The 20,221-nt window shown below is 37.5% G+C and overlaps 1 protein-coding gene across 5 annotated transcripts in view; it reads left to right on the top strand.

The window, feature by feature from the left end:
- abr (ABR activator of RhoGEF and GTPase) overlaps positions 1–20,221 on the top strand; it is a 193,612-nt gene that overhangs the window by 158,637 nt on the left and 14,754 nt on the right. The window contains exon 1 of one of the 5 annotated variants that reach the window (XM_055200560.2): positions 14,533–15,026. The exons of the other annotated variants lie outside the window; for them this stretch is intronic. Coding sequence (XP_055056535.1) covers positions 14,871–15,026 — 156 coding nt within the window. The 5' untranslated portion in view covers positions 14,533–14,870. Of the gene's footprint in view, positions 1–14,532; positions 15,027–20,221 lie in introns of those variants that run through there. 5 annotated transcript variants of the gene reach the window in all.

The following is a 20,221-nucleotide window of genomic DNA, read 5'->3' on the forward strand; positions in this document are numbered from 1 at the left end:
CGTTCTCCCTATTCAAGACGAGTAGCCACACGAGCAAGTCTGGTGGTACAAAATAAAACGTAGCGGATTTAAAAGAGGAACTATATTTTATGGCGTAATAGCACTTTTGGGAGTACTTGGACCCGGCGCAGTAACACCCTCCCTCTCCCATTATGAGAGTGAGAAGGGGAGCGGACTTTTCAGGCGAGTCGAAGTACTCCCAAAAGTGCTATTACGCCATAAAATATAGTTCCGCTGTAACTTTGTGAGCTCATTCTTTTAGCGTTTTGTCATTGCTGTGGAACTCACAATATACCAGCACATACATATTCAATATGCACACTTTATCTTAAAAGATCTGATGGAATGGTTATATACTTAAAAATTGAAGATGGATCTTAATCAGCCTCATAGATGAGATGTCATGTTTTCACTGGGGACAAATTAGCAACAGTTGATGTAACATAGGGGTACAAGAGCAAACGTTCTGTATTTTGCTGTATTTTAATGCTTTTTAAGTATGATGTAACCTACACATACACATATACATGCACTCTTATTCACCTCTCACCCTTGGACTTCCCACTGCCAATCCAACAAAGATTGGAGCCATTTCCGATCCTGTGCCCCTATTTCCTGGTGAGAGGTCACCAGAGCTTGACCTCAGGGGTTATTACATGACCTTCTACCAGGGGTTACTTGCTTTAGTAAGTCTGATCATGTGCCCAGGTTGCACTCTGTGTTCTTTATGTTTAAATAAATTAGTTTAAAAGACTTGCTTCTAATTAGTTTCAAGGAATTTAAAGGCAAACATCAATATTAGTATTCATCATACTGACCCATGTCATCTGTGCTACAGTCGTAAATGATATAAATGCTTAAAATCATTTGGCCTAGTGATGAGAGATATGTTAGTACTTTCCAAAAGAGCTGAATTTAGTTTTTTTTTTTGACAAAAAAGACCCATCTCCTGAATACATATATTTCAGTATATTATACATTACGTAGGTTTGGAGAGGGCACAGTATCAACTTCATAGCAAGACACTACAATTGCTTTACTATCTACTCAGAAGATCTTATATCACCATTGTGGTAAGTTTTAAAACACCGCCCAAAGTTTCTTTAGAAAATGTACAAGTCTAGTTTAATGATATGATTGGAAGGCTGAGCACTAAGATACTCCTACGTAAAAACATCCTTGTTAACCTTCATATTGCAGAGATTGAATAGCACTCCAACCACAATCTTTTCATGCCCTAAATCTTTCTTGCATCTCTGTGATGTTTTTTGGGCCTCCTTTTTTGAAGGCCTCAGCCTTACATAACAAACATTGTGTCACGCTGACGCGCATTAGTTCAGGAGCTTAACTCGGGAACATGTAGGTGTATATGAAGAGTTCAGTTCCAAAACGCAATAAATCCATTTTGACTAATTTGGGTATAAATGTGTTTTCTATACCAAGAAAGTAACAAAGATGAAAGCCACTATTTTCTGTTACAAACTTGGCACATAGCATCTTTAGGTTATAATAACAGTAAATATTCAAATACATAATTTGATTTTCAAAGATTTATTATAAAAACTGATTTTTTTCCCGCAAAATGCAATAAATCTTTTTTTTTAATGCTATTAATCTATTGAATCAATATATATAATATATAAATGTGCATTCATCTTTGCCATGTTATATTCATTTAATTGACTAGTGGTATACACTAATTAAAAAAAAAATTATGACACTTACTTTGTCATATTAAGAACACTTAAGAACAGTCATTTAAGAACAGTCATTGCTGCTGTCATCCTTGGGACGTCGTCGCTGAACTTTTTTGACAGCGATCTCGATTTTCGTTGACTTTGAGTAAAATAATGGAAAGTGTTTCATAAGATCCCCTGGGGTCAATGTGTTAGCATTAAAGAAGCTTGATGCTGTCGGGAGAACAAGCAACAGCCGGCATTTTTCCGTCCCCCGAGTGGCTTACGTTTCTTCCTCGCCACAGAAAACCACCACAGGTATATCAATGCCATCAAAAGTATTATTTTGTTTTTGTTTGTTTGTTGATCACGAAGTACAAAGTAGATGATGAAAACCAGGATTTTGTGTGTATTCAACGCGCCGCCATTGTTGTTTACAATGCGTGGAATGGTGCGCTGTGATTGGTTAAGCGGATTTATTGCATTCTACATAGAAGGACGTGGCGTTTATCACGTTTTGGGAAAAAAGATGACAGAATAATAGCCTGGGTGCCAGCCGATCTTAGCCCCGCCCACCACAATTTGAAAAACGGGAAGATCGGTCTGGGGATTCACCGTTGAGGAGCTATTATGCGAATACCAAAACCGGCCGACGAATCAAATTGTGAGGGCGGGCTTTATACGATGATGGACAGATGATCAACAGTAACGTATCAACCACATCACCAAAGAGCGCGTGTGTTCAATCTGTTTACAATGAAATGGCTGCCGCTGTAGAATTCAGATGTGTGGATTCTGACATTGAGTCTGTTCTAAAAGATATCGACAGAGCATTGATTTAAAAAGAGGAACAGAGAAACGCGATCAAGGCATTTGTTTATGTGTTTGCCGTCCTTCCTATGGAGGACAAAGTTAAAGAAGCAACTGAAATGGGTATCACGGTGATGCAACTTGGCGTGCACGACGAGATGGATATAATTAGCGGTCGTTGCCAGCTTCTTTTCGGAAGCCTGGAATCGTGACTGCTGAATAAGTGGAGGGACATGCTAGGCTCCGATATTTTTCAAGCCAACGTAATGGGTAGCTATCGTCGTGGATGAAGTTCACCTAACGTACAAATGGTAAGAGATAGTCTTACTGTATGACTTAGTAAATACTTAATCTTGTGATATAAATGAAATGTTGTAAACATAGTAGGTGTTGATGTACCTTCGCTAACTCAGACTTAGTATAATTACAATGATGTTAGTATCATTGTAGCGAAATTACTAGCAGTTCGGTCAGGCTGCAAAAGACGACATTTCAACATACGTCACATACTCCGTTGCTTTGATTGGTCGTAGGTCTATCCAATTGAGTGGAGAGTAATTTTTCAGTTGAGACACGTCTCATAATTTTAGGTCAATGGATCGGTATCAGACTAGAATTGAGTATGACAACGTCAGGCTAACAGAATAACATGGCGGAGATCGGATTTTGCATAAAATTAAGAATTTACTTTTTAATACTGACCTGATACAAAACTGATTTTGGTGTTAGCTATTTTTTTTTAAAATGCCGTTTATCGCATATTGGAACCAAACTCTTCATATGTATGTGATCTAACACTCCTGTGTGAACAGACAGAAACTTTGACAGAAAAGTGGGGTGTGTGCTAGTTTAAATGTCTTCAAAACAAGTTTTACGTAACATTGACTTAAGTGGCTGGTAATCGTGCACATATGCAGTTAGTGTCCCAAAAACACACGTTTTATGCACATCATAAAAAGATGATGGGGCCAGCAACATGTCATGAGCTCGATTCCTAGAGAAGACACAAGTGGATAAAACGTACATCGAATTCACTTTATGTTGCTTTGGATGAGTTTATCTTTGATAAAGCATCTGTCGGATCCACAGATATCCCAACTCACAGCTTCCTTTATTTACTTCCACTGCAGACTCTAACATGTCTGTTATTACTGGGCAAGTGCAGGAGAGATCGGGCACAGGGGGCATATCTCATAAAGTCTTACTAAATCACAGCTGTCTCTCGCATGAGGGTGAGAGTAGGAGGATTTTTCCCAAATGTTGCATTACTTGGTGTGTGTGTGTGTGTGTGTGAGAGATATGATGTTGTGCTTTTTTCTTTTAGTAATAGAGACAGTGGAGAGTGGGCAGGAAATCAAAGAAGTGGAAAAGAACATGATGTGGGTCGGACTCAAACCCAGTACACATGTTTAAAATAGTGTATTGTCTCTTAATGAATCGTAAAGGTGCCATACAGTAGCATACACAGTTTTTGCCAATCTAATGCTAATCAAGAGTAGTATAGCATCCTTTATATCTTTAAAGAGTCACGAGCACGCAAACACACATCATCACCGTATGCGGGGTTTGGGGGGGCAATGCCACCCTGACCAGAGCCAATTAAGATTGTCATTGTCTGATCTTATCGCATGCTTCACCGTACAACTACTGTAGCAGCCATGACTAAATCTCCCCTGTGTGAAATCATTCAACACCCCAACACGAGCGTGTTTGTGTGCGAGACGGATAAACAGGCAGAATATAACCATGTTACATGTGCGCTGTATGCCCGAGGATGCTGCCGTAATCATGTTAGCGCCGTGTGCGGCTCCCTGGAAAAGCTCATTATGAGAATGTATGACTTTTGTTCTCGGGCTTGATATTGATTGTGTTTAGATGAGCTTTTTCGGAGGTTAATGGTTGCGTTTGCACACAGATATGCCCTGCCTGTCTAGAGCTCTGTTCCAAATCCTGGTTAGAGGCAGCATTTTAGGTGCATACTCTCACAGTCCATACTAAAACTCAATCATACTACTTTTGGCTTATGTATGCTGTAGTAGGCAGTTGACAGCGAGGCGGCTAACTGGGTTTGGGAATAGTGGCTTTATTTCACTCACTCGTAGGTAGATACACTCTTAAAAATAAAGGTGGCTCTTTGGGAAACCAAAAATGGAGGAACCTTTTAAGCACTTTCGTTTGTGTAGTTCCTCTGTGTGTTCTTGAAACTAAATTATTAATTTGTGAATATTTTCAGAGCTGTGCTTCATGCCTACTGTACATATGTCTGGAAATAGGTCACTGCACACTAACAGTCACACCCTCTTACACATCGGCTCGTCCATCACCCCACAGTCAGATACATACACACATTAAATGTCAGAACCAGCACAACTTCTCACCTTCGACAGACGCCCTGTTCGCAGCTCAGAAAGAAGCTACTGGTGTGTTAAACCGCGCACCGTCTACATGACGTCATTTTCGTCATCAGGAGGGTCCGCGGTCTGCCCAATATTTTAGACCACGCGGACAATATGCGTACACCAAAAATCTTTCAGACTGGACACTCCGCTACAAACAATAACACAAAGGCAATAAACAGCGTTTGCACACACACCATCGTCTTTTTTTATTTTATTTTTACTTCTTCCAAGAACAGAAAGCTGTGGAGCATTTTCGTAGTGTTTTATTCCTGTTCTTTGTTTTCCTGTTGTTTGTTCTAAATTTTGCATCCGCTACTTTTCTTCATCTATCCTAAATTTTGTATGTATTGTGAATATCGCAAATCAGTGCTGCCCTGACCGCCTGGTAGAGTAATAATTTGGATAAGAAATCATTTGTATTGTTTACGTGTCGAACACGGCCATCCTCGCGTAGTTGCGGTAACTAATTATATTTGAAAGCAGCGCGGAAGCAGAAAAAAGTATACCCGGCCCTTTTAGTGGTCTATATTTTTGGGGCTGACTGATCAGCGATCAGCTGTAAGCCATAAGACATTTTGCAGTGTTATGTAATAATATTTCTTTTCTGAAGTAACAAGTAAAGTAACGCATTACTTTATAAATGTACACATCAATATTTGAGTTACTTTTTTTTAAAGTAATGCGAGTTGTTTTTCAGTTTAATTATTTAGATGTAAAAAAAACAATGTACTGCATTAAACTGAACGTATTAACGTAGAATTACACACTCTATGCGTGAACAGTTTTAGTCAGAAATGGAGCTTAACATTTTTGCGAAGGAAATATGCAATTTCTGAATGCAGAACTTCTCAGTCATGAAAAGCACCTGCAAAGTAAGAAAAAGTAACGCAAAAGTAACTTAAAAGTAACGTACGTATTAATTTCCGTGAAAAGTAACTAAGTAACGCAATTAGTTACTTTTTTGGGGAGTAACTTAATATTGTAATGCATTACTTTTAAAAGTAACTTTCCCCAACACTGGGGGTGACTGATCCCAGATCAATCCTCAGCTGTCAAGAGACTATTCTGTAGAGGTGTACAGTTCTGACTGATCTGAGATCATGTATACTGTCATTGGTCAGAGATACATGTACTATTGAGAAGATCATGATTACTGTTCACATATATGCTTTCAGAAAGCTCATTCACACAGCACTTTGGTCTCAGAAAATACCCGTAAAATTGGCAGACAGGCTTTTGTGTGAACGCAAACACGTGCCGTGAATGTTCTGGGAACGATCCCGGAAAGAGGACCTAGTGCCATTGCCATAAGATACCCGGAAAGCCCTCAATGTCAATGAGATGCAATGCCGTAAGGGGCGTGTCATAGTGAGCAACATGAAGTTATGGTTCAGCTCTTTAAAATGAGGGGTTTACATGCAGATTAACATTCACGTTGAGAAATGTCTGCAAACTGGACTGAAGAGAGCTCGTCAAATATCCCCTCTGAAGCTGAGATCATTCACCAGCATATACTAGAAGGGCGCGTCACGCGCTCCTTTTAGTCTTATCATAAACCAAAATGCACGTGAGTGGTTTCTGGAGAGAGAAATAATGGATAATAAGCAAACTTCAGATGCTACAGAGAAAAAAACTCCCGGACGCATTTCCCGTGTATTTTCCGTAATGTCTGTGTGAAAAGGTTTAGAGACACTTTGCTGTAGATGGGGGTTGGCGGGTTTCCAGGTCAGTGGTCCATGATTGAAAAGACATACTCACTCGAGACATACAGTATAACCACCAACAACCATTCATAAACAGTCTTATTTAGTTTGTTAGTTACTTAATTCATGGTAACGCTTTATTTATGGGCTGTTGTACAGCATGGCTTATGTGTGAGGTCAGATTTTAGGATGTTTAGGGTTTGATTCCCAGTGAACACAAATACTGATGAAAAATGTATACCTTGAATGCACTATAAGTCACTTTGGATTCAAATGTCTGCCAAATGCATAAATGTATTCATGACATAAATTGTTTGCACAATTTTTGCTGATTTCTAAAAATATATATTTTTTTAAATGTGCTTGTCAGTCTTAATGGTTTAAAAATAGGCTTAATGCAACATATTTTTTCTTTCCTTTTTTGCTTTTGTGGTGTAATGTGACCCAGATGTTTCTTTGTGAGATTCACCCAGAATCATTTTATGAAAGTCTGGATTTCTTATTCATTGCTGCAGAATGTCAGAAGTGACAATTTCATTCACATGAAACTGGAGATATAACTGGGGCAATATTCATGTGTTCGGCATGAACAGACACACACAGATGCTACAGTAACATTTCAGATTGAAAAACGCTTTTTTGTTAAGTCTTCAGGCGATGGAAGATATGGGCTATATTTTGTGTTTTTGTTGTGATTAAGGCAGTTGTAGATACTGTAAGTTGATACGATTATTGTTGCTTATCACATGCTATTTGCATAGAGCTGTTATTAAATTTTAGTGCATTGAACATTGCTTCAGTTAAATGTTTATAACCTATAGTAGTGTATTTAAGGTGCACTAATACTTTTTGTGCATCTCAAGTGCACACAGAGAGAGAGAGAGAGAGAGAGAGAGAGAGAGAGAGAGGTAGTGTATGATGCATGTGTATAGGGCTCCTTTTGTTCTTAAAACCCTCATTACAGTGAGTTTGATGTGAGATGCTCTCTGCTCCCCGCACATGAAAGCCAGGTCTGCTAATGCACGCAAAGCCCCCCTCATTCCCTCAGGACACACCCACCATCTACCCCTCACATGAAAGACAAGAGAACCCTGATCCTGTTTCTTTGGCATCCCCCACCTCTTCTCCAGGCATCCAGCTATGAACTATATGCATGCAGCATCCACCATATCCTTACCCCAAAACCAACTCCTCTCCGCACCCTCTTATCACATCACAAATCTCTGCACATCTCCACTATCACACACACATCTGTGTGCATACACTCTTCATCTCTCACAATCTCTTTCTTCTTTTTAATTCCAAAATGGCACCCGTCCAAAATATTCATATCAGCCCTTAATAAAATAACAGTGAAGAAGTTTGCCGGTCTGGTTATTAAAAGCCCAGATCAGATTTATTAATGGAAATCTCTCTTACTGTAAAACGTTAACATTCATGACTAACTGTTTAAACAGTTGAGCCACAGTTCTGAGAAGCTCAAGGAAATGTTAAATGAAGACAATGAAGCATTTACCTATTGTTTATTATAAATAGTCAAACTTGTGTATCATGTGCATATGTCTTGAACTAAACATGTGGACTTTACACTGCAAAAAATGTCTTTCTTACTTAGTATTTTTGTCTTGTTTTCAGTACAAATATCTTAAAATTCTTAAAGTAAGATGTATTTTCTTGATGAGCAAAATGACCTAAGATAATAAGTCTAGTTTTTAGACAAAATATCAAATTTAAGTGAATTTGTGCTTAAAGGTGACATAGAATGATTGAACAGAGTATTTATCCTTGTTCTGTGATGTGACATGTGGATAAAACATTTTTGGTTTGGGTCTGTAATGCCTTAGAAGCTTCATAAAAACCTCTCTCAGATAGCTCTATTAGGGTGGGGGATTTTAAACAAGTGGTTTTGCACCTATTTGGCTCCCCCTACTAGCTTAACTTGCAATCTCATCACTGATTGGCTGACTTTGCTGCCACTCAAAAAATGTAGCCAATTATTTTAAAGTGGAAGGGCAGTTAGATGCCTGTGATGTCATAAGCATCAGTTTTTCAGATTGGGCTGTTTTCTGGCTGACATTTCTATAAGAGGAATTTCTATGAGACTGAGATGTTTAGCATGTTTAGCACTTTTTGTATCTTTGTGAATGTGGGTAGACTACCATTATTCAACAAAGACAAGGTAAAAATGGTTTTTCATTCTCTGTCCCCTTTAATACAAGCAAAAATATCTGCCAATGGGGTGAGAAAACAATCTTGAAATAAGTTTACTTTTTTTCTTAAACACTAAATAAAAAAAAAAATTCTCACCCCATTGGCAGATTTTTTGCTTTTTTGAGCACAACTAAATTTTATATCTTTTGTCTAAAAACTAGCTTTAATTTCTAGGTTATTTTGCTCATCAAAAAAATACTTATTGATTTAAGAATTTTTCGATATTTTTTTCGCAAAACAAGGCAAAAATACTAAGAAAGTCATTTTTTGCAGTGTATAAATCCTCTGAAGATAACCACATGACTCCGTCCAAGTCAAAAGAAAGGATGGCATAATATTCAGATACTATTTGGTTTGATATTTGTTTTATCTATTGAGTGAAATTCGTGCATTTGTTATTGCGCACTGTAATAAAAGATTTGTTGGTTTAACCTTAACATTTTTAGTTAATTCAATGTAAAAATATTTGTTAACTAAAAATAAGTTCACTGAAAAAATGATTGATTCAATTTACTCAAATTTTTAAGGTAAGTGGTCACAATCAATTTATTCACGCTACATTTAAACAAAAGTTTGTTTTGTTTTGTTCTTCTAATTTTTTTGTTTAAATGTAGCTTAAATAAATTTATTGCGACCACTTACCTTAAAAAAATTGAGTAAATGGAATTAATAATTTTTTTCAGTGTTGTGTCAACTAATATTTTTAAGTTGACTTAACTCAAAATTTTAAGGCAACCAGGTAACTTACTTTAAAGGGGATAGAAAATGAAAATACGTTAATTTTAACATAGTCTACCCGCATTTACGAACATACGAAAATTGCTAGACATTCTGAACATCTCCGTTTCATAGAAATTTCTCTTTTAGAAATGTTGACCAGAAAATGGCCCAATCTGAACAACGGATACATGTTCGCACTCTCATTCAGTTCCCTCCCCTTTAAAATAATTTGCATACATACAGGAAGTAAATAGCAGCAGTGTTCGCGAAGTTCAAGGCAAAATGGCGAGTCGCGTTCTGAGGTGTGCTCTTCTATCTGTAACATTTTGGTCTGAGCGTGTTCTGAAGACGGTGAAGTTTACATTCTTTGAGTGGCAGCAAAGGCAGCCAATCAACATTAAGTGTTTGCATTTCATAATGAGGTTGCCAGTTAAGCTCGAAGGGATGCCAAATGGGTGCAAAACCAAGCGTTTAAAATCCCCCACCCTAATATAGCTTTCTGAGAGAGGTTTTAATTAAGCTTCTAAGGCATTACAAACCCAACCAAAATTTTGTTGTCTAAATGTCACATCACAGAACAAGAATAAATACCCCGTTCAATCATTCTATGTCACCTTTAAGTTGAACCAACATTTTTTCAGTGTGGCTTTATTTGGGGTTGATGGTCGTATGCCCAAATATGTCCTTTAATAATAATTCATACCCATTTCTCTCTCTTCATGAGGAAAGACATCCTTCAGACCATTTAAAACCTGCTTTGTTGACGTCACCACATACTAGTGATCTTTTTTGCAAAGTAGCATGTAAAATCCCACCATAAACGGACATCATGACCTCATAACGTACAGTTTCTTGATTATTTAGTCAGCATAAATTATATATATGACATTACTTTGAAGTGGAATCTCTATGTGAACCTGTGTTTTTTCTGGGCCCCTTTATGTCCGCCTGTGTGTTTGGTTTTGGTCAAAATGTTGGATGCAGACATAGTCATTATGTCCATGAATAACCTGTGAGACAAGACCGTGTGGTGTGTGTATACACGTTACCCATTAGTGTTAGCTTGTTATAACAGCTTGGTTCTTAAGATGGCAACTCAACGGCCAAAGATGGCCCTTAGAGGCCAAAACCTCCATCAGTATAACAGAGAAACACGTAGAGCGGGACATCGCCTTAAACTTGAGGTGAAATAAAAGAGAAATACCTGTCAGATGAAGAGTGAACCCCCTCCCTCATCCATTGTTTTTGTAACCTGTCCTCGTCTAAAGTCTTTCAGCCTTTAGCCTCAACTGTTTAATGAGCAACCCTGTCAGACATTTCAACAAGACTAAATGAGATAAAAGAGAGAGCGCTTCCTAAGTGCTTACCCTTCTCTTTATATGCTAAAGTCAATTATTTTCCTGCACTTTATTTTTGATAGAATAGATACCTCAGTTAAAACATCTTAGCTATTGTTGCCATGCCATTTAAATGCATTTAAAGACCCTTTCCCGCATCTCACGTGTTTTCCCTAGTGGCTTTATGTTTTTCCCAGACATTCTTTCCTCAGAACGATGACGCACAGTCCAAATGAGTCCGCTGCATTTTATCTCCATTTTAAAAATACCCAGTCACAGTTTTCCTATGTGCCCTCCTACCGCAAACCTCAGGGGACACAGTTGAGGAGGTAGAGCCCTCGCACAGCCAAAAACAGCGAATGCAACCAATCTTAATTTGTACTTTTATCACTGACACTGCAGTAGCTCAATTATTTTGGCTCAATAAAGGTTTGCATTGGTCTCAATCTCAATACTTTACTGTAAATCAATTGACCAGACTTTTGTCAAAGCTATGGCTGTAGTGCTTATATGGGCGACGCAAGATCGAATATGGCAACATTTCGCAGTGATTCCTTTCTAGTCTCATTTTAAAGGGACACTCCACTTTTTTTGAAAATATGCCCATTTTCCAGATCCACTAGAGTTAAACATTTTGTTTTTCTCGTTTTGGAATCCATTCAGCCGATCTCCGGGTCTGGCGCTACCACTTTTGGCACGGCTTAGAGTAGTACATTGAATCTTATTAGACCATTAGCATCGTGCTAAAAAATAACCAAAGAGTTTCAATATTTTTCCTATTTAAAACTTGACTCTTCTGTAGTTACATCGTGTACTAAGAACGATGGGAAATTAAAATTTGCGATTTTCTAGGATTATGCTAAGCTATGTTAAAAGTGGCACCGCCAGACCCAGAGATCAGCTGAATGGACTCCAAAACGGCAAAAATCAAATGTTTACTCTAGAGGGGCTGGAAAGTAAGCATATTTTCAAAAAAAGTGGTGTCCCTTAAAAAAAAAATACTGGCGATAGGCCAAAGCTAAAAATGTAGGAGTTATCCAAGGACAGTTCAGTTGTGGCAGATATTCAATGCTCACTATCTGGCTTTAATTCACACTTTATCAGTCATCCGTCAGGGCGGAGATAAAACCGTAATCTGTAGGCATTAACGCACTTGCGTATGCGTGTCACTAAAGTCATCACACAATCAGGTCAAAGCTTCTTTTATATGGTTAGCACACAAAGACCTTCAAAAATGGCAGATAAGTGAAATCGCACACTGACATGCGGGACACACACACACTTGATGGCATACAGTATGAAGACACTGCATCTTTGATTGTTAAGTCTTGGATTTAATACACAAATTTAAATGCTCAGATAGAAAGTAAGTGTTTTTAGTCATTTATAATCTTTAAGTTGGTCATAACCGGTCAAAATTGTTGTTCAGCTTTACTGCCAACCGATGAGGCCGATCATAGTTAAGTCGTGCAAACCTTGTTGGAGAAAAGGGATTTTTCTTGTTTCAAAGGATTGTAATGATTGACCGATAGCATGTCCTTCTTTGATATACAAAACACCTTGATGGTTAATAGACAGTTGTGGCCAAAAGTGATGTCTGGAGGGGGGAATATTTGCTATTAATGCCCCCTATTAATGCAGGTTAGATTGAACCATCATGAGCACATATATGGCACAAAATAGATAAAACACTAAACCTTTAAAGTATTTATTGGACAAAATAATTTGGCAAAAAGGCAAACCACTGTGTATCATATAGAGAATCTGGGTTTTATTCGAGTATACAAAAAGCATTTATAATTTTTTTATCTGTATTAATATGAATCGTCTTTTGTGGTAATTGTCCTGTCTTTATAAACTTTGCACGTGTTGTGTATAATTTTTTCAAAGCCTCCTTAATTCCTTTTGAAAAACTAGCTTCATATATCTTAAACATATATAACATTTTAAGGCATCTTTTTAGGAAAATATTTGAATTAAAAGCAATGTCTGGCAGTACTTTTAGCTTAGCATAATCCATTGAATCTGATTAGACCATTAGCATCGTGCTAAAAATTAAGCAAAGAGTTTCAATATTTTTTCCTATTTAAAACTTGACTCTTCTGTAGTTACATCGTGTACTAAGAACAATGGAAAATGTAAATTTGCGATTTGTTTTTAGGCAGATATGACTAGGAACTATACTCTCAGTGATGTCATCAAATGTTTAAAGTTGATCATCACATTTTGCCACTACTGTACATCATGTTCATATGCATTCTGGGTAATTAAATGTGCTTAGATGCATTCTATGCACTACTTGAGCTATATCTTCACAAGACAGTTCCTACGCACATGTAAGATTTTCACAAAGAGCAAATATTATAGAGATTTTTCAGGCTTATTCAATATTAATGAGCTTTGTGTGGAGAGATGAATGGAGGGCAAGAAGAGAAGGTACTCTAGCAGGAGCATTGCGTGTGAGTGTGACTCCGGAGAGGAACATGAGGACAGAAGATCTCCTCTCCCGCTTACATAACTACACATACACTTACACGAGAGCCCCGGGCTCCCAGCCACACACTGCAGAGATTACAAACACCAAGAATGAGCTATGTAACAATAGTATGAGATGATGAAATGTGTTTTTACTCACTGGCAAGTTTTTTTGTCCTAGTTGAGTCGAATTTATTTATATAACGATGCATTGTTTCAAATCAGCTTTATATTTTTTCCCCTGTTCATGTTTATTGCATACGTGTGCTTTAAGTTGTTCTAACGTTTTTGAATACATTTCACATACATTTTAGTATGAAATTTTTTGTTGAAACATGATTTGTAAGTTAATATGTTTGTACACACATTTTACGAACAAATTTGTGCGTACGCATGCTTAGTGAATGAGTGTTTTTGTTCAAATTGTTTTTTATGTATGTATGTATGTATGTATGCATGTATGTATGTATGTGTATGTATATATGTGTATGTATATATGTGTATGTATATATGAGTATGTATATATATGTATGTATGTGTGTGTGTGTGTGTGTGTGTGTGTGTGTGTGTGTGTGTATATATACACATACATACATACATACATACATACATACATACATACATACATACATACATACATACATACATACATACATACATACATACATACATATATATAACCATATGTATGTATGTATGTATGTATGTATGTATGTATGTATGTATGTATGTATATATATATATATATATATATATATATATATATATATATATATATATATATATATATATATATATATATAATGTATGTATGTATGTATGTATATACGTATATATGTATATATGTGTATATATACATATGTATATACATATATACATATATACACATGTGTAAATTTATATGTGTATAAATATATATATATGTATGTATGTATGTATATGTATGTATGTATATATGTATATAGGTCTATGTGTATATATAAATATGCATTTTACACATAAATATATGTTTATATATTCTTGATAAGTTATACGATTCTCCTTAATACACAAAGAACATCATTTCTTTTTGTCCCACTGTCTTTCTATCTCTCCCCGCTGCACATCTAGTCTCTCTCTCTCTCTCTCTCTCTCTCTCTCTCTCTCTTTCTTTCTCTCTCTCCTCCCACTCTGTCTTCCTGTGCGTATCTGTGTGCTGGAGCTCAGATGTTGAGAGCAGAGCTAAGAGATGCAGACAGAGGAGAGAGCTGCTTTAACTTGCACTGAAGGATCTATAACAGAATTATTAAACACAAAAATGGAAACATCTACTTTATCCCAGAAATCTCGCTTTTAAATCATTTTTAACCACTCTATCCTCGGATTTCCTGCAGTGAGTTTTATCCCTTGGGCACCAAGCTGAACCGCATAAAAGAGTTTTTCTAGGTTTATACCTTGAGGAATTTCTGAAAAGTTTCTCGTTACGCTCGGGAAGGGTTCTTGCAGGGGGTCGGCGCCCCCTCTTTCTCTGTGTACGGGTTCAAGAGGAACGCAGCGAGGATGACTGAGATCGTGGTCACGGACTGTAATCTAAACTCTGTGTGTGAGCGAGTGGAACAGCACTGTTGTGTGGATGATCATTCAGCCATCAAAAGACACAGCAACACAGGTGCCAGGCTCTGGGGCCGTGTGCGCAGTAAACTGCTACGACAAAAGGTCACTCTCTCTCTTTTATTCTCTCTCCATCTGTTTTGCTCTTCATCCACCTTCTGGTCTCAAGATAAAGCAGAAGAATGTGTCGTTGTTTGCTCAGTGAGTCTTTGCCTTAACTGCGTTTGAAGAAAATGTGTCATTTTGGTACATTTTGTGTATATTTGTGTACTCGTTTCATATGAAAACCCTTTGGGGATTTGGGTTTAAACAGTGACACAATGGGAAGCATGTGTTTGGCTGTATTAGTGTGTGCTTTGGTTAAAGGGTAATTTAACCTGCCACTCTTACACCGTACTGAAAGGTCAATTAATCACAAAACCCTCTCGAGTGGGATTCATGATGCAACTAAAAGTTAAAGATGAAACTGCTTATTTCTGAGATTGTATTGTCTTTTGCATGTCCCTTAGAGTCACATAGTCTAATGTACATAATAATGTACAGTACATTTTTATGCATTTGGCATATAAGTGTGTTTCCTGGCATGACTTTTGCAATGCTCTACTAATTGAGCTACAGGAGCACCGTGCTCATAATTCCCTGCTTCTGAATCTGCTGTGATGAGAGCAGTGCCCTGAAACTTTGCTTGTCATTTTTGGGGTGTGCAGCTGTGGTAAATCTAGGTCTCTCCACGTGGGGTATCTGCCCTTTCGGTACTCTGTGCCGTTATTTATGTGCATGGGATTCTGGCTCCAGGAACAAAGCATTTCAGTTTCTGTGTCCCGCTCTGCTCGGTTGGGTTAGTGCTATCACTGATCCACTGACCCGGGACTGACCGTAGTGAAAGAGATTACAGATAAAACCCCTCGGCTTTACTGTACTGATCTGATCCTGGACCCGTTAGATACATCACTGTCAATTTATGAATGTAGGTACAGAAGAGTTTTGTGAAAGTCTAATATTTGTGATAGAACCCTAAGGGTTTGTGGGATTGTAATTGATTAAATTCAACAGAAGTATTAAAAAATATATATTTCAATGTATCAGAATGATTCAACATTTCTTGAGTCGCAAAGATGTTAACTGTCTGTAATAGGGGCGCAACGGATCACCAAACTCACGGTTCGGATCACATTACGGTTTTTGAGGCACGTATCGGATCATTTTTCGGATCAGCAAAACAAAAAGGATGAGAAAATCTAATAACAAATCAAGAAATTACAAACATTTATAAAAAAGAACAAAGTTGCACATTAAGTAAGCTCTAAAATTATCATTGGGTACAGAAATCGAATCAAATGAATCATAAACCTGTATTTATTGTATTAATTAAATGGAATTATTCTTTTTTAAAGCTACAGAAGTGATTTTCTCTTTGTCTTGGGTTAACATTAATGACACAGACTTAAGTAAGTTAATTGAGGTTACTGTTTCTTTAAGACCAAATAAGCACAGACTGGTTCCTGACTAATACATTTAAGACATAAACAAATGTTTTTATTAGAAAAAAAATACTGTGGAGATCATTTTGTTTGTATGTGCCCTGTCAGTAACAGAAAATGTTTAAGTTCGCTTGCTTTTTGAAACGCGTCTCTCCGTGTGTGCACTACTGAGTGCACTTAAACCCGCGCGCACACTCAGACAGAGGGCGAATTACAAACGACGCAGCATAAACAGTCGTCCCACATAAAAACATTACGTTGTTTTTCATTGCTCAATTAGAAGTTTACACATCAAGAGTTCTGAAGCTGCTGATCTTTGAAGGATGATCACGTCTGACTCGAGCTGGACCAGATGCATTCAACCGCACGTGCATTTGTGCATAAAGTAAACTGCTCACTTGAAGGAATATTCTACTCATTTTCAATATTAATCAATTCAATATGTTATTACCTTAACTAAGAATTGTTGATACATCCCTCTGTCATCTGTGTGCGTGCACGTAAGCGCTGGAGCGCGCTGCGACGCTTTGATAGCATTTAGCAAGTAGCGCTTTTCTAAGCGGATTTAAAAGAGGAACTATATTTTATGGCGTAATAGCACTTTTGGGAGTACTTTGACTCGGCGCAGTAACACCCTCCCTCTCCTATTATGAGAGGGAGAAGGGGAGCGGACTTTTCAGGCGAGTCGAAGTACTCCCAAAAGTGCTATTACGCCATAAAATATAGTTCCTCTTTTAAATCCGCTTAGAAAAGCGCTACGTTTTATTTTGTACCACCAAACTTGCTCGTATAACTACTCGTCTTAAGTAGGAAAAACGTTGATGTGTTTGGTCACTTCTAACTTTATCTCTAAATGGTACCATTGAATGAATGGGGCTAAGCTAAATGCTATCGAAGTGTCGCAGCGCGCTCCAGCGCTTACGTGCACGCACACAGATGATAGAGGGATGTATCAACAATTCTTAGTTAAGGTAATAACATATTTTAATATTGAAAATGAGTAGACTATTCCTTTAAGCGCCTTTTTGTGGTTAAATTGTTTAAAATCAATTGAATGTTAACATTTGCAAACTTTTGAAACACGTGCAAATGATAAACTTTCCCTATTTAAATTTGCGTATTAATCCGCGAATCACATGTGAGCCGAACCGCGGGTAGCCATACAAACCACACGGATCAGCTGCGATCTGTTGCAGCACTAGTCTGTTAAAATATAATTTTTCAGTCAATAAGGTTTCTTTTAGCGGACAAATTATTTCTGTAAATTTAAAGCACAAACTAACACCTTGCGTCTGTCTTGACACAAAAACTCTGTTAAAAGGAGACAGACAATTACTCGCATGTACGCAGTAATTTTCAGACACAGGTGTCATATACATAAATAATCACTTCGAACCAATTACATTTATAAATAACCACGCAAACCGCCACAGGCCTTCCAATGCCACTTCAAAAGGCTTTGAAATGCACTTAAGATCTTTGACACAGATGGTCATTCTCATTGACTGAATATTGAAGTGCGTATTTGTTGCTGAGTGTTTGTGCGTGTGTGTGTGTGTGTGTGTGTGTATACCTACTTAACTATATTTTGGGGGCAAACCCGAACCCAACATCTATTTGGGGACATCCTCATTTGTAAAAACTTATTATTTTTTGTTAGGGTTGGAGTTTGGGTTAGGGTGTATATGGTTATGGGTTTTTTCTTTGATATGGTCATGAATGATCTCTCAGCATAGTCTCATGACCTCCTTATAGGCCTCTACAAACTCACTTTCTTTTGATGAATGACTTGAAATACTGCTTGGTAGGTGACCTAAAATAATCCTCTAGTCAGAGTTGCTAAACACAAATTAGGGCTGTGCATAAAATCTCCTGCAATTCTCATGCGTTTCATCAGTAAAGCCGGTTCCGTGATAAGAAGTAAATCGGCATCAGCTGCTTTCAGATTGAGCGGCATTTATTACACAGACCCGTAATTCACAGATAAATAGGCAAAATCGCATATATTATCGGAGTCGATTTTCCTCGATTATGAACCCGATTTTGCCTAGCTTCTCTGTGAAATACGGCTCTGTGTAGTAAATGCCGCTCCATCTGAAAGCAGCTGATGGCGATTTAATACGATTTAATCACTGAACTGGCTTTACTGATGAAACCCGCATGAGAATCGCAGGCCTTTAGTTGTCCAAATAAAGTCTTTAGCAACACACATTAGGCTACTAATGATAAATATGTTTTTTATATATATAAATTTACGGTGCGAAATTAATAATTTTGTTCCATACAATGTATATTTAGCTATTGCTATACGTATATCCATGCAACTTATCACTGGTTTTGAGGTTCAGGGTCACATAATAAGACAGGATGCATTTGAATGAATTTTTGTCAAATTAGGCACATGCCAACATGGACAGGTTGCATGACCTGCTTGCTGTACTATTTGACGTATTAAAGAGCAACTATGGTCCAATTCACATTTTTACATTTCCTTTGGTGTGTGAGTGTGTATTAGAACATGTCAACGATATGCAAAAGATACATACCTCAAAGTAAACAATGACGCGAGTTATCGTTTTCAATGTAAATCTCTTTTCTTGGACTACAACAAACACATAGATTGTAGGCAACAGTTTACTTCCTGGGATTGGTGATGTAGACAAGACCGACATTATCATAATTCCTCCCGCTTCCTGTTAGCATTGCATTGTGACCGAATCTTTCAAACATGGAAGCATCACAATTCCGACTGACGTCAATAATATTCAGGCCAATCACAATTTTTATACAAATTCAATGTGTTAGGAAGAGAGGGAAATCTGGAGCTACAAAAATGTACGGTATGTGGAAAATGATGAACCATAAACCCTGCAAACACATTGTATTATACCAAATACACAAAATGTTGTTTTTTAGCAATGAAATAGGTGCCCTTTAAGTGGTTGCCTTGCTAGAAGTCATTCAGTAATTCATTATAAAGAACGCAATATCATCATTAGCATTATAACATTAAGACACATTGTGCAAAACAGCAATGTGTGCAATTGGTCTAATTTAGCTACAAGCATTTAAATTCACACATGCACAGCATATGTCTGAGATTAAGAGGGAATATAATGAACACATGTTAAAAAGATGTATTATGCATGTGCTAATCCCTGGAGATTTTTTTGTAACTGTCTTCTGTCCAGGCTCCCCGAATGGAGCTCCTGGTCTTTACAAGTTAATAAGTGAACCACTGATGAACCTCGTTCTTCTTTAACGGCCTTTAAATGCCAGCTATATGCTAATGGCTGTTTTTATTCCCCACGTAAATCTTCGGCTGGCAATTTGATGACACCGGACCCCTGCGAGGGGTTTCTGAACCCCCACACTCCCTAAACAAGGCCCTGCTTATTGGGCTAATGAAGTGAAGAGGGTCAGTGGGTGATGGTGGGTGTGTGGACCTGGACACAACCACTTGACCTGAATTTCTTCTTGTAAAAAATAAACTGTAGTGGTAAAATGGCACAGTGATGGTTTCAGACAATAATACCATGGTATATTTAGTAATTATCGTAGTACTGAGTGATTACTATTTGCATGTATGTAAATGCATATGGTATCTATGTTACTACCATACTTTGGTTCATTTGTGTATTCGGTCTCGGTTTAATACGCTGATTCTCTCACTTTTGTTTTATTTGTGATGATTTGTGCATTTTTTACTTAATGTGTCGAGACGAGCATAATAGCTGTGCTGTTCATGATTTATTTTTAGCAGATGGTTGGAATATATTACTCTATGCTCACTTATTGTAAGATAGCTGGTTCACATTA

Source organism: Misgurnus anguillicaudatus, chromosome 22, assembly GCF_027580225.2.
Source record: "Misgurnus anguillicaudatus chromosome 22, ASM2758022v2, whole genome shotgun sequence".
Lineage (NCBI taxonomy): Eukaryota > Metazoa > Chordata > Actinopteri > Cypriniformes > Cobitidae > Misgurnus > Misgurnus anguillicaudatus.